We start from the raw sequence: 16,658 nt of genomic DNA on the forward strand, positions 1-16,658 counted from the left end.
GATGTAGCAATCACAGACTAAAGCTGCCTGAATTTCTTCCTATTGCATTTCTGTCTAAAATTGTCTTCACCAGAACAAGCCTACATTTCATTAGCTAATAATTAAAACTGCTAGTCCTACTCTCCATGTTTGCAAACTCTGACTCAATACACATTTGGCAGGTTGCAAATTATAAAGCAGCAAGCTAACAGGCAATAACTATGCAAATGCATTTTGCATTTTCATTTGATGCCATAATCTCTTTTGATGCATCATTTTCAATGAGATGATTTATCGACTCGGAGCAATTCGACTACTCTTCTCATAGACGGCCGGTTAATGGGAAAATCTGAAGTACACATGAGAGCTACGTTCAAAACCTTCTCAGCTTCTTCATAATCACAGGTTGATAGATCCATTCTTGGATCAATAAGCTGGTTCAAATCTCTGCAGCAACCTCTCTCAGGAGATGATAAAGTTGCCTCCGTGACCCACCTCACTATATCCTTATTCTCACCAAAGGAAGGATCGTTCGGCCTTTTACCAGTTACTAATTCCATCAGCACTACGCCAAAGCTGTACACATCACTCTTCTCAGTCACTTTCTTTGTGTAAGCATACTCTGCCAGAATTAAAGAAATATTATATGAAGAAGCAGTTTAACATTGTCAACAATGTTAGAAATCATAATTTAAAATTATTATTTTATCATTCAATATATAAACGTCTTATCAATTGAGACCAATTCTCTATCCAATCATCATTTTTTTTCCCAGATAAGCTCAATAAATATCATTTCCTTCGTTGGTTCCTCTTCCTTATGATTGGTTTTGCTAACACAAGAGCGGCTCTATTTGTCAAAGTGGTCAGAACACTTGTTACTTTATCAGCATATTAACGCCGGCCCCAGGGTGAACAAAAGTCCAGAATGTAAAGATTTGTAATTAATAAAAAAGAAAGATGATCAGCTCAAAATCAGCTAATAGTTTCAGAATTGGAGTTAACCATAGCATGAATTTCTTCGGTATGGACCCAGGCCAGTCCCAAAACAACAAATTGACTGCAATGATGATCGGTTCAGAATCAGCAAGTAGTTTCAGATTGGACTGAGGCGTAAATTTCTTTGGGTGTGTGCCCATCAGCCCAAAGCGCCAAATTATCAATTTGACGTGTTCAACAGTACGAATCATACACCCATTTGTAGATTACATCAAGAGATTAAAAAACAGTAATCTGATAATCTTATTCTAATCTGAAACCTTCTAACTAAGGATCCCTCTAAATTACATGCATGTACCTTACAATCCTCTCACATGAATAGTGAGTGGACCCACATCATTCACTATTCATGTGAGAGGGGTGTAAGGTACATGCATGTAACTTAGCATTAGCCTCTAACTAAAGCAACTTATATGCGTGCGTGCGTGCGTGCGTGCGTGTAGAACGCTGTAATAAACTTACCAGGCGCGATATAGCCGTAGGACCCAGCAACACACGACATGGCATCATCAGACTGCCCCTCTTGACTCTGCAACGCCTTCGCAAGCCCAAAATCCGCTACACGTGGCACCATCTCGGCGTCCAGCAATATATTGTGACTCTTCACATCCCGGTGCACGATGGCCGGCACACAATCATTATGAAGATATGCCAACCCTTTAGCTGCACCTTGTGCTATGGAGAACCGAATGCGCCAATCCAATGAACCTGAGCGCCCCTTCTCATGCAACATGTCAGCTAAACTTCCATTTGGCATATATTCATACACCAAAATGTTAAAATCTTGACCGCTACAGCACATCAATAATTTTACAACATTGCCATGGCGGACCCGACCCAGCGTTTCAATTTCGGACCTGAAGACGGTTTCTGTTTCCGGTTTCTGAGTACCTCCCAAGAGTCTCTTAACTGCCACCGTTTCACCAGACTTCAGCTTCACTTTATAGACCCGACAAGAACCCCCAGAACCAATCAGGTTTTGTTCTGTCAAGTGCGGAAGTATGTCATCTTCATTGAAACTGACCCGTTGGAATGTGACCACTTTCCACGGACTCTTGGATGTGCTAAAAAATCCGGATTTGACTTTGAGGAACCAAACGAGACACCCGACAAGAAGTATGACGCAAATGCTCAAGATTACCACTATGTAAATGGTTCCGGGTTTGGTTTTGGAGCACGGAGGGAGGGGTTTCAAATCCGGGCTGCAGAGACCCGGGTTATCCAATAAACTAGAAATAAACAAGTCGTGATCAAAATCGGAAGGCACTTCACCGTAGAGTTTATTGTGTGAAATGTTGAACTGGTTTAGCTTCAACTTGGTCAACTCTACCGGAATTTCACCGGTCAACAGGTTACTCGAAAGATCCAAGGAGGTCAAAACTGCCAAATTTCCAAGTTCTGGAGGAATAGTACCGGTAAGCCGGTTCGTCGACAGATTCAACACAATCAGAGCGGTCAGTGAGTTCAAATTTCGTGGCAATTCTCCGGTGAACATGTTTTCTTGCAACTCAAGCTGTTGTAACTTGTTGAGCTGGGTAATGCACGTCGGCAGGTGACCAGAAAATCGGTTTTGGCTTAAATCCACAGCTTGTAGTTGACGTAAGGTGCATATTTGTGACGGAACTTCGCCAGTAAAGTTGTTGCCGTTGATGAGAATACCAGTGAGCTTGCGAGCGTTCGAAATTGACGGAGAAATCGAACCTTCAAATCTATTATTGTACATTTCAAAAAAATCAACTTCAGGGAGACCCCAGAACTTGCTAGGTAATTCTCCTTGTAGTTCGTTGCCGCCAAAACGCAGATAATTCAGTGTTTTGCACTCTCCGTACGATTGTGGGATTTTCCCTGAGAACCTGTTGTTGAATATAATAATGCACTGAAGCTTGTTTCTGAAGCAGAGAAACCGAGGCAGCGCACCGGTAAAATCATTCGTAGACACGTCGAAATATTCCAAATTCGAATATTTCCCAAGATTATCAGGTAACTTCCCACTGAAGCTATTGTTGAATAGCTTTAGTTGAACAAGATTGGGATTCGACGCTAAGCTTTCCGGAATTTCGCCGGTAAAGTAATTGTCGTTCAGATTCAAAGATTCGAGACTCATTGCAGCGATAGTCTCTGGTAAATTCCCAGTGAGATTGTTCTGTGAGATATCAAGTCTAAGCAGAGTAGTTAAATTGCTTAAACTTTCAGGTAATTCGCCAGACAATTGGTTGTCAAAGAGTTCAATTTGCTCTATACTTGCCAATCCCGAAAAACTGTGAGGAATTTTCCCGGATAGAAAATTGTCTGATAAATCAAGATTTGATAAAAAAGCGAGTTTGCCTATTGAGTCTGGTATTTCTCCGATGAGATTAGCTTTTGCTGCCCATAAATTTTCAAGCTTTGATAAATTTCCAACACTCGAAGGCAATGGACCGGGCTTCAGGGGATTGTAACCTAGATCGAAGTGAGTCAACTCAGTCAGATTGCCTAGAAAAGAAGGAATCAAACCGCTGAGCAAGTTTCCACCAAGGTTGAGCACTTTTAAGACCGGAAATCGGCCGAAACTTTCCGGGATATCTCCCGAGAAATTATTGCGAGAAAGATCAAGGACTTGTAAATTAGCAAATTCTCGGGAGAAATCCGGCAACTCGCCAATGAATACGTTGTAGTCGAGTGCTAAGACTTGTAAGTGAAAGCAAGGAGATAGAGACTGAGAAGAGAGAGTACCATTGAAATAATTGTCTGATAAATTGAGGTTCCGAAGTGTCCGAATCCGACAGAAACCGTTAGGAAACCCACCCGATAAATCGAACCCGGAGAGGTCAATGCCATCTACAGACTGATTCTGAGTCTCACAAGTAATGCCAGTCCAATTGCATGGACTCTGTTGACTTGTTCGAACCCAGTCGCCAAGTTTTCTATTCGGGTCGTCAAGTTGGTCACTCTTGACGCGAATCAAGATTTCAGCGTCGCCATGGAGAGATATGGCCAATGAAAAACATAACAAGAATGAAAATAACAGTGCTATTAGAGATTTGGCACCGAGAAATCGCATTTCACAATATGAGAAATGGAGAGACTCTGGTTGGGTTTTTGAGAGGGACAGAGAGAGATATGGCTGGAGAGTGTGTGTTTGATGCATGGAGATGGTTGACAAGTACGAGCAAAAGAAGAAATTAGATTACAGTTTCAAGGTTTTCCCGTGGAAAGTGCTGTGATATTAATTGAGGCCACCTGTTTCTTTTTATTATCTTTTTGGGAATGTGTTAGAGGGTACGCACCATTCCCAAAAGCTGGCAAAATTCGACAGATTTGTTAAATGAGGTTGGTTTGGGCGAACACTTTTTTCTCTTTTTCTTTTTTATATCAAGTTAATGTTTAATTCTTAATTTATTTATTTGATTAATGGCTAACTAAAATTAATTTATTTTTATAAAATTTAAATGACACTTATGTTTTCAGTCTAAACTAATTTAGAGAATCTCATCATCGAAACTCAAATATAAAATATAATTTTTTTAAAAATGAATATTTACACGATGTTCAACTTCATAAGATTATAGACATAATAATATTATATTTTAGTAGACATATATATATATATTTCATAATTATCAATACATAATATTATTTAGAGATTTTGTGAAAAAAAGGTGTCAAAATATGTGATATAAATCGTGTTATATAGTTATTAAGTAAGTCATTGGATTATGTCTTATTAAATGACACAATTACAAAATTATTAAATAAATGTATTGAGTCACTAGTTTATTTTCCAAATCGAGTTTGGATTATAATATATTGATACAATATATATATATATTACTTACACCACATACAAAATCATGCGGATCCCAGTACTTATTACTAACTTATTGCATGTTTTTGTATGGGTGTAAGCGCAGCAGCTGTAATTTAGTAATTGTCTTATTAAATGGATTGTGTTTGTACCAATTTAAATTTGATAACTGATATGACACTGACACTGACTCAATGATCACTTTGTCAAAAATTAGGTGGTGATTACTCATTAGGGGGTTATAATTGCAGAACGAGCGACACTGCGCAACGGCAAGACATTGCTGGCTTGGCTTTCGACTTTAGCTTTTTCTAAACAAAGTGACAAAATGTTATTTTTTTAGTAGTTATGAGTTCTGTCTTTTGAGTCATTTGCCAATTCTAAAATGGGTCCATCAGTGGTCTTGTAATAAGACTCATTGAATTTAGTATTAAAAATATTATTAGGTTTGATAATGATATCCACGATTTTGTCTTATGACATAGCATTATTTGACTTCTTCACACAATATTTTTATTTTTATTTTTTAATTATGATTAGAATTAAAATCTTAAAAAAAATAGAGACTACAAAAAAAATAATTTAAATTTTATCTATTCCTATTTAAAAAAAATAGAACAAGAAAAAGAGCACTTTTCTAGGAAGTGATTGGTGCCAAAGTATGACTAAGGTGGCGTTTGTTTTTTAACTTAATGACTTAAAGTGACTTAACTTAATTAATTAAGTTAATTAGAGATGTTTATTTTTATAACTTAATGAGACTTTTTAGATAATTTTGATTTAATAAAATAAACTAATTTTTTTTGCTTTTTACTTAATGGAGAAATCTGAATTAAGTCAATTACTTGCTAATGTCAAAAATATCCTAATTTTATAATTTATTTTTCATGTCTATCCCAAAACTCACCCATAAATATTTACCCCACATAAAAATATCCCTATTTTTTCTTTCTTATATTATATACGATAAAATTTAAAATTTATAGTATTTTATATATTAAAATTCCAAAATAATTATTTATTCACTTGAATATAGTTTTATTTATAAATGTTAAAATATTATGGTATTTAATATATTATTTATTTGACATTCAAATTTAATAAGGATACAAATGTAAAAGTACATATTTTCAATTTTTTAAGTTGAAAAAAACAAACAACTTAATATTTATTTTCTGAGATTCAGACAAAAAAATAAATATATTATTCAGATTCAGACATTCAGACCTATTCAGAATTCAAATTAATTCAGGTTTATTCAGATTACAGACAAAAAAACAAACGCCACCTAAGTGTTATTATTTCTTTTAGGCATTTGACAAATGGGCAATTTCAGTTTACCAGTGCATTGGATTGAGTCGAAAGCTTTTCATTGTTAGCGATCATGATATTCAAATATGGCTTAAATTTTAGGTTAAAGAAAAGGAGAGAAGTATACTTTAATGGATGAATAATTTCAGGAATAGTGGTGAATGGGGTTGGTCTACGTCAATTTGGGAATTAATTCCATTTCCTAAATTTGAAATTTCGACTTGCAACTTGAGAGTGAATTTGGAGTCAAATCTTTGGATCAAATTATTTCATTCCATATGTAATGTGAATGAAAACTTGTGTCAAATCTTTCCTGTGGAATTATCAATCCCCTTCCAAATATTTCGAATTCAATAATTTATGAATTGGAAATTTGGATAAATTTCATAGATTTCTCGTCATTTTAACAAGAGAAAAAACTTCAAGGGGTGGTTAAACCATCGATCAGGAGTTTTTATTTTGCTAGGTCTAGTGGTTCCCTAATGGAAATCGTAGTGGAACCATTCACTCTAATATTATGAGATCCGTCAAATTATAATAAAGAATTTGTAGAACTAACCATTAGACCTATTAGATTTGTAAGATGACAAACTTCTAATTGGGCGAGCACACTAACTTTAGCACGTTGAACATGTGTTGAAAAGAGTTCATGGTAAAATATAAAAGTTTAAAGTAACCCTCAATTCATGATTGAAGTGGTGTTTATTCCTTTATATAATATTTAAATATATCTGAATTAGTTTAAATTCTTAATAGAACTGAATGTTTAAATTTTAATAGTGCGTTTATTTTTTCATTTGAATTGCTAAAAATTATTTTTTTAACTTAAAAAATCTGAAAACTAATATTTTTATATTTTTACAAATTATAAATGTTAAACAAATGATAAACATATCTCAAAAAAGCTAAATAAGATAATATGTTATCATAACATAAATCATGTTCAATTGAATACAACTATTAATATTCTAAATTAGTATATGTTAATAAATTTTATTGTAGTTCCTGATATTTTTATATGAAAAATTATCAAGATAAATAATGTTAATTTAAAGAAAATAAAAAGATCAAAATAATAAAAGTCTGAAAAAAATACTTAAAAAATTGACTTAATAACTTAATGATTGAAAAATTTCATTAAGTTAAAAAGATAAACGATTTCATAAAATTAAATCAATTATGTCATTAAATGAAAAAGACAAATAGCCCCCTAACATTTTGTTGACACTATATTATCACAAGTTATAGAGGTAACAATACTAATGGTTATTTAGGTAAAGATAGCAATTAATTAACTAAATAGGAATACTTTAAAGAATATATTTTAATGGTAACATTAAAACTTTTTAAATTAAACAAAATGCATAAAATTTTAACTTAATAACTTAATAATTAAAGTTTTTCATTAAATTAAAAAAATAAACGATTTCATAAAATTAAATCAATAATGTCATTGAATCAAAAAGACAAATAGCCCCTAACATTGTAGACTTTTATATAGTACCGCATCCAACTCATATTCGATGTGGCCCACGCAATCTTTTCAAATAACAAGAACCATGCAAAAAGGTCAGTCTATAAATAATGAAAATGGCCGGAAAATATCTCACATCAATAGTTCCTAAACCAATAATACAAGTTTGATATAATTTTTAACTCGTAAAGTTATCTTTTCAACATGAATTAGCGAAATATACATCTTAAGTGTGTCCAGCCATCGAGTCTTTCTATTATAAATTACGCTTGCGAACAGAAGAAACTTAACACTCATCCAATGCACTTATAAGAAAGTTGTATTTCAAATGATTTATTCATTTGATTATCATTTATTTCACTACTCTACCTGGAATGGAGCATTTTTACACTTTTTTTTTTCTTTTCTTTTAAACATATGCCGGAGTGGAAGATTGGAATATATAATTTATTTGCGCATAAATTCTTTTAAATGCCAGCCCATCAAGCAAGGCATCTGATTCCAAGTGAAGAAATAATATGTTCTCTGCATTTCGTTTTCTACTAGCATTTGGCAACATTATTGCTGATTTGCCATTAAATTGGTAACTCTCAAAATTTAAAAGAACGTATATAACTATTTTTTAGAAAGGTAGTGATGGAGTAAGGTAGTGGAAGTAGATTGATAGCATAGATAATACTAAATATCGTTATACTATCAGACCAAGCCAATGCAATAGGTTTATGTTTTAATCGAAGTGTGATTATATTTTGTTTTAATCTAAATGACTCAATGAAATTTTAATAACATTTTAAGTGAGATTAGATGACATTCTAATACAAACGAGTTTAGAAGAGAGATTTTAACAGATAATTCTAAAGGAAATTTTAAAGGAGTGATTTTTTTATTATTCAAAATGGCATCAAAATAATAATAATTTCTCTCTATTTATAATAATAGGATACACCTACTTCCTAAGTTATTCTGGAAATAAAAGACTAAGCCTCCTTTTGGTACAAATTTTCAAGTAGAACTTTTATTAGTAGAACTTTTACCCAAAAAATTTTAGTTGATTATTTTTTAATGATAGTTTTCATTAAAAATTATAAAATTATTTTAATAGACAAATTTTTTAAAATTATGTTATAAAAAGAATAAAATAAGATTATCAAATAAGTTGAAGATATTTTAGATATTTTAACATTTGACAAAAGTTTTTCAGCCTCCACTCTTAAAAGTCTAAAATTTGAGTTTTTGTTAATAGAGATAAAATTAGAGATGACAATGGTAGTACCTACAAACCCATCCACTAAAATCCATCTGTTGTGGATAATTTTACTCGTTACAGACGAGTTTGGTGTCATAAATCAAGAACAACACTAGGTTACCGGTGGATTTGATGTTTACTGAATATCCGGTAGAAAGTTTGCTTGGAAACTTTCAACATTAATCCAAATAGTTTGAAGCTTAAATCAAATCTGAAGGATATGATCGATGGAATACATAAAATAGTTTTCTTGGCTCGTAGTTTGTTAAAAATAAGGGAAGTTTGCTCGGAAAATAACAGCAACCAGCCGGCAAAGCAGGTTATGCGTCGGCATGAAGAAACCGTTGTCTGGACGAGAATCCGTCGAAATTACAAATGTTCGGCGCTCCTTGGGGCCGTGCATTCAATGCTGTTCTGTTTGATTATATAATATTTGCCTAACTTGCTTCAGGCCCAAGCAACATGTGTGCTGTTATTTGTCTGCAATATACGTATAAGATCAAGGCTCGACCGTTTGCCCCATACGGCCATACCCCGGCCCAAAGGCAATAGCTAAACTTATTTTTTTTAACAGGGATTTTTTGAATAAAAAAATTGTCATTAAGTAATTGCATAAAAAGCATTCATTAATAAATAAAAATTACTATATATATATATATATATATATATATATATATATATATATATATATATGTTCCAATCTCTGACGTTGGAATTTATTAAAGTCTGAAAAAAAAACTATTAAATCATATGATTTAATAGCCTAATAATTAGGAAAGCTACTAAACCATATGGTTCAATAATGTAATAGAATTATACTGTTAAACAGTATAACTTAATGGTTTTTTCGAATTTTAATAAAGTTCAAGATCCTAAACCAGATAAGTCCAATAATGTAATAGAATTATACTGTTAAACAATATAACTTAATGGTTTTCTCGGATTTTAATAAAGTTCAAGATCCTAAACTAGATAAGTCCTCTCTCTCTCTCTCTCTCTCTCTCTCTCTCTCTCTCTCTCTCTATATATATATATACATATATTCTAATGTGGAAGCTTGGATATATTAAAATGCAGATTTGTTATAATTTTTTATTCAAATAATTAATGCTCCATATAATGTATATAGTGAATCCGCATTTGAAAAGATGCGGGATCCGTATTTGATGAAAATTCTATATATGTAAACATTTCCTCGTGCAGTTGTCTGCAAGAACCTTTCACATTATTGTGAAATCCTAAATCCACAAAAAAAATTTATGTGGATATCTATTCCTTATATTATTATACATATCTCTTCGATCTACGACGAAATGCAGCAGCACATTTGGACTACTTTCGATCGGCATGTCGAGTTAAAAACCAGATTTTTGTTTAAATTTTTGTAAGAAACCCAGTTTGAAGCCTGATATATCATGTATGCAGATTTTCACTATAATTGTAGATCCTATTTGTCATCAATATGGAAATGAATAAGGATAAAAATTTTGTATGTGCATTTTATGTTGGACATAATATAATATGAACGAGAAAATAATTAATAAAACGTCGACGGAATGAGAAGCATATCTCCAATCAAAAATCATAGGTTGACGGCAAATTCAATTGAATCGTTTAAGCATTATAAAATTTTATCCATTCCCAATAGTAAATGTCCATTAAATCCTCAAGGGCAAGTTATAGTCCATGGGAAAGAGCACAAGCTGCTGTAGAGGTTTATCAAAAGTCCATGGGAAAGAGCAGACAAGCAAAAGAAGTGAAAATGTCAGCAAGCAAGACCAATGGTGCCCCCCGCCTGTTGGTTATTACAAAGTCAATGTGGATGCAGCTGTCCACACAGAGCAGCAGCTCACAGGCCTGGGGGTTGTTATCAAAAATCCTCAAGGGCAAGTTATAGTGGCAGCAGTCAAAAGCACAAAATTCCAAGATAATGTCACAGCAGCAGAAGCTGAGGCGGTCAAATGGGGATTGGAAATTGCTTTGGAAGCAAGGCTGAGCAGCAGTGATAATTGAAACAGACTGTATTGAAGTTGCCAATTTAGCCAACAGTAAAACCAGTGGCAGGAAGGAGATTGTGTGGACAATTTCAGATATTCACAGCTACAAGGAGAAGTTTCAATCGTTATCAATTCAACATGTCCCAAGATGTTGTAATAATTGTGCTTACTCTCTTGATAAAAGAGCTTTGAGAAGCTCAAAAACTGTCACATGGAAGGATAATTTTCCACCTGATGTACTCTTTTGCTCTTGAATGAAAGTTTCATTTTCTTGTAAAAAAAAAAAATGTCCATTAAATTTCACATGGAACGTGGTAGCTAAAGTCATCAGCGTCACTCTAATAATATATTGACACATTTACATTTTTCTAGATTTGATAAATCATAATAACGAGAAGAAAATCTTTTGAAACGCATAACATATATTACCGTCTCAAAAAAATTTTTTTCTAACAGATTGGATATTAGGGACGTAATTGAGTGTTAACAAAAAATTATAGGGTGTACCTTTGCACCATCTATTAAAGGACTAACGATGCCTAAATGTCAGACACAAGTCAACACCTCATCAGTACCGGTGGCATCAAAGAATAAAGATAATGGTTTCCTTATAATCACTCCATTAATTTGCTGAAAAGTGGACATAGAGCACGATAATCTCCCTGAGTGGATAAAACTAAGATGTTCACGACATCCATAATTGTAAGGTTTGAATAGCTCGCGCGCACATGTATAGTATTTGTAAATCTATTTGTAAATTTATCGTGCGTTTATTAAATGGAATCGAAACGGATTAGAATTGGAATAAGAAATTCAAATTAGAATAAATTGTTTATTTGAATTATAGAAATCAAAATTGAAATTAATTATATTTTTATTAATGTGTTTAATTTATTTTAGAATTAGAATGAACTGTTACAAGTTAGTAAAATACTCTTTGTTAATTATTAGCCATGATATTATTTGTATATATATTATAATAATAACAATAATAATAATAATAATAATAATAATAATAAAAATAAATATGAAAATAATAATAATGACAATAATATTAATTAAAACAACAAAAATAATAAATTTTCAAAATGATAATGATGAAATTAACGACAATAATGACAACAACATCCCAACAAGGGACAACCATACTTGTTCAATTTAGCTCTCTCAACTTGGATGCCGTGAGGTGGGCCTTGGAAAGTATAAAGGACCTATTTGAAAATAATACAAAACTTTTAAGTGTTTTCATAAATTTTACATTCTATAGGGACCAAAATATAAAAAAATACAGAACTTGATTGTGGGTAATTTGGGAATTATGAAAATTTAATGGGCGTAAAATGGATGGTTTTGAGAATCACAATTTGATTTCCAATTTTTCTGGGAATGAAATTAATGGGAATGATTTCTAAATTGGCGTGGGTCTCATTATTCCGATTCTCGCTCTTATTTTGTGAAGTAAACACTATTAATGACTTCGATTATAATTTTTAATTCTCTAATATGAGAAGTAGACACACCATTAACCATATCATTGAAGAGCCACTTATACCTATCAAGCTAGGGCTTCTAAAGCAAATTACTCTAGACGTGTTTACTTTGTAAATTCATGCTCAAGCCGATAAATATAGCACAATTAGAGGATCTCATACAATAAAATCACATAATTTCTCTTTTTATTTTGTCTCTCTTCTCTTTTCCTTATATTTATCTATCCTAGAGCAACAATGGAAAATTCTATAAATAAATTATGATTAATATTTGATTAAAAAAAGACTTATATATCTCCGAGTGATAGCTTAATTGGGTTGACTCTTATAGTGTGGTCGAGGTCAACATATTTGTGTTAGGCGTCTGTTACTTTTTAGTACTATATCGTAGTTTACTTCTAGATTCAAAGCCTCCCAAGTATGCCAACAACCCATTAATTGGATTGGTCGGAAACTCTTCTCAACTTTAGAGTGAAGGATTCGAGTCTCCTTTTAGTATTTATAAGAGTTTTTTATTTTTTATAAATATTGTGCTTTATTTGGGATTATCTATGTTTGAGCTATGTTTACACATTTTTTGGACTTACCTAATAGGCTTTAAGTCTATGGGCTTGTAAATTGTATTATATGTATCCTTTTTTTATTATTATACAACTTCAATACTCAAAGAAACACAAAATATCTTAAAATTTGTTCCATATTTAGTTCTTGAATTTCAACAATCATTAAGAAAATCTTGAAAATTTTTAGAAACAAAACCTAAAAAAATAGTAAAGAATATATCTTTTTTACTTCCATTAAAGCCATTACAAAAATAAACAAACAAATGAATTAAAAAAATACTATTTTAAAATAGAATATTTGGAATTGCAGAACATAGAAAATTGTGAAGGTGAATTAATGGTTAGATAATGGATATGAACTTTATATTTAAAGAAATTAATTTTTTTAAATGAACTAATGAATGTAGTAATTTTCTTTGTAGATAAGATATGAAGAAACTGTTTCATCCATTGATTTTTGAGAGTATAAGGGTTTTAATAGAAATTAAAAGGAATACTAAAAGTCAAAAATTCTAATGTTAAATAATTAAGTTTTCTTTACATTTTTAATTTTTTTTCTTGAAAATACAGGTAATGAATGAATTAATAGTTAGACAATGTTATTAATTATATTTCTTTAACACTAAGGTTAACAAATATAGTTTAGGCTTTCCTACGTTACATAATTAAAAAACTTTATTAATTAAAGAATTATTAAGGAAATACTCAAAAAATAAGACATTTTTAAAATATAAGACCTTAGGCGACTGCCTTATTTGCTTATATTTAAAGCCATATTACCCAAGTATAAAGATATACAATAATGTAATTTACATCAACCTACAAGTTATGAGGAATAATCCAAGAGTGTTTGACAATTAAACTATAATTTATTTGAAATAACTCTTTTAAGTTGATGTAAGTCCCAAGCATAATATATCATCGTAGTAGTCAAAGAGTCATGTTTGTTGGCTGAGAATGATATGAAAGACTTGAAGATGAAACGATCTACTTCTAGCTTATGACGTGTAATCCATTGTCTACCAAGAAGAATTGTGTGTAGACGATCTTGATTATTTGTACGTCATTATACTATCATTTGGTTTTTGAATGAAATTTCAGAATGATAAAAAAAAAAAAAAATTGAAGTTTTGGTATATTTTTCAAATTGTTTTTTTTTTTAAATTCAAACACAAACAAAATCCTTATTTGTTGGTGTTTCCAAAAAATGATACATGAAAAGTATATAATTCATTAGAATAATGATACAACCACAAACTCTTGTACAAATTTATTTTGTACAAACTGATGTGGCATTAATTCATTGGTTGAATGAAAATATAAAATAATAAAAATAAATCATGTGAGCCAAGTGATATGTAATTCAATCAATGTTATCATGTCACATCAGTTTGTACAAAATAAGTTTGTACAAGAGTTTGTGGCTATATCATTACTCAATTCATTATAAATTAGCACAAAATACAAATCTTTCATAGGATTTGAAGAAGATGCAAACTTGCTTTTCTAGCTCGCTTCCACAGTAAATTATAATAGAATAAAGAGTAATTTTCCTACTACCTCAGATTCAAACTTCAATAAGTGTAAGAATTAATAAAAGAAAATAATAATAAAATTATTTTCCACGTAAGCTATGGGAAAAAACATAAAGCAGCCGAAAATGTAAAATCCAATTCATTATTTCGTTTAAAAAAAAAAATCATACTTGGGATTACAATTGCTATAATAATCTTAGCATGACATGCAACCAAAAAGTTAACGTAGCCTGTATCCCTTCTGTGAACACTGAAGGTATAATAAAACCCCAAGAAGCGGAAAAACAGTAAGAATCCACATGATAGCAGTGGAATCAACAGATTAATTAATTTACTACCAGCACTGATATTTTTGACTTCATCATCTTCATGTGCACAAGAAAACGAGCTCAAATTAAACAAATATATATAAAATCCTCGAAATTATCATATCCTTAAACACCGGCTTGTTTAATTAAGTACTGCAAAAATATTCGAAAACAGAGAATAAGGAATCCGCTAGGAACCAGCGGAGTCCTCCCATTTTTCCATAGCATGCAGAAAAATCATACCCTTTAATTAGATTAAAGGAAATAGTTAAAGCGAAGAACCAATAATGGACGCGCCAGAATCAATTCTAAAGATTTTTTTTATTTATATTTTTCATACAAATTAACATAGGAAAAACAAATCGATAATCTTCCATATCGTTCGTAGCATTAAATAACAAAAAATGTACTTAAACAAGATACACAGCAGTAATCTCTATTATTTGAGAATCTAATTACGTGAATAATTAATACGAGTTGGCATCCCAGAAATTCAAGAAATCAATCTTGCAAAATTTGCTGAATCTTACGTGTAAACCATCGATGATCAAAACAACTAGTGACAAACCATGTGGATTCCAGGGGCCAGGATTGAGTATCTCAGGTTTATTATAGGGGACATATGCAGTGCAGAATATTGCTTTGTAAACAAATATAACAAGGGAAGCAACCGGATTCGGCTGGCTGCTTGCTTTTTTATCATGGAAAAAAGTAAGTTAATTGGGTACAGGCATTTCAATAAAATGAAGATGGCAAGACTAGAGATGCACAAAAAATAATGACAATGCTGGGACAAATTAATCCGGGATTGATGATCATTAATGTAGAAGCAAGCTTTTAGAGATTCTTAACAGTGGAGTGCAACATGGAGTTCCATTCCCAGTCTATACAACCTTACCTTAATGTCAACAACAAAAGACAATTAATTAATTAATGCGGATTGTCGCCGGCCTGATGAATGGGAGACGCGAAAGCTTAAACATGGACATCGGAACAAAACTGACAATTAATTTGGCACTTTATTTGGCAGCTGCAAATAATTGTATTGTTCAATAACAACAAATCAAAAACAGTAACTACACCACTGGGACTGAAGATCCAAGTAATTCATAACCTTACAGATCATGCTACAGAGAAAACAAATTGACAAATTCTCAACAAATCTCAGTTAAAAGTGTAATCAGATCTACTTAGAATTTTCTTTTAATTCCTCTTCCTGTAAACACACATAAACTTAAAATAAAACATCGTGCAGTATAAGAAAGCACAAAGATACACACACACACACATATATATGTATGTATGTATGTATTTATATATGTAAGAATCAAAAGAAATAACAAACACTCGTAATTAGTGTAAAATTATCATTTGCATTAACTATATATAGAAAGGAAAACAGTTCAATATATTGTAAAGTTGGAAGAAATAGCGACATAATTATCCTCATAACTAATAACATGAAAATTGAAGTTCTCATGTATACATACATACTGTATTTAATTGTTGATGATCAGATTCTTCACATGGACATGGTGAATGGCTGATGATGAAAACTTGTTGCAGCTCTTCCTAGCTTCTTTAGATTCTAAAGAAGTTGAACGAAGGATATTATTGTTAAACCAGAAGAAGGGTAGTTTATGATGAAAAATCTAAATATGAAATTGAGTAAAAAGCTATGACTACAATTGCCTGGCTCCATCCTGTCTGCCTTTCTTTTTCTATCTGTGAAGGAATGTTGTTCAGGGAGAAAGAGTTACATTGTTTTCATCACTACCCCTTATAATTCAGTACTTATCTACCCAAAATGACCTTTTGAGTACACAAGTAAATGCCAAGTCCCCGGTAAGGGTAGTTTGGCCATTGCATCTTACAAGTAAAATGGGTGGTTGAGAAAGATGAGAAGTGCTTGTCCTCTAAGGCAAACCCCACCAACAAATCCTTTCTCTTTATTAATTAATTCCTCTCCCTC

The 16,658-nt window shown here is 31.9% G+C and overlaps 1 protein-coding gene across 1 annotated transcript; it reads right to left on the minus strand.

Moving 5' to 3' along the window:
• Nucleotides 1–257: 257 nt before the first annotated feature.
• Nucleotides 258–4,053, minus strand: LOC18037346 (LRR receptor-like serine/threonine-protein kinase HSL2). The gene is made up of 2 exons (XM_006426111.2): nt 1,441–4,053; nt 258–601 (listed from the first exon to the last, which is right to left on the minus strand). The coding sequence occupies exons 1-2, from the start codon at nt 4,016–4,018 to the stop codon at nt 258–260; spliced, it is 2,922 nt and encodes a 973-aa protein (XP_006426174.1). The 5' UTR covers nt 4,019–4,053.
• Nucleotides 4,054–16,658: the final 12,605 nt, after the last annotated feature.

This window comes from Citrus clementina, unplaced genomic scaffold (assembly GCF_000493195.1).
Source record: "Citrus clementina cultivar Clemenules unplaced genomic scaffold, Citrus_clementina_v1.0 scaffold_7, whole genome shotgun sequence".
Taxonomy (NCBI): domain Eukaryota; kingdom Viridiplantae; phylum Streptophyta; class Magnoliopsida; order Sapindales; family Rutaceae; genus Citrus; species Citrus x clementina.

Excerpts from the sequence above, each read along its gene's own strand:
- LOC18037346 (XM_006426111.2), bottom strand. The coding sequence starts at position 4,018 with ATGCGATTTCTCGGTGCCAAATCTCTAATAGCACTGTTATTTTCATTC. Across the intron at positions 602-1,440 it reads CTACGGCTATATCGCGCCTG|AGTATGCTTACACAAAGAAA; the intron begins GTAAGTTTATTA and ends TAATTCTGGCAG.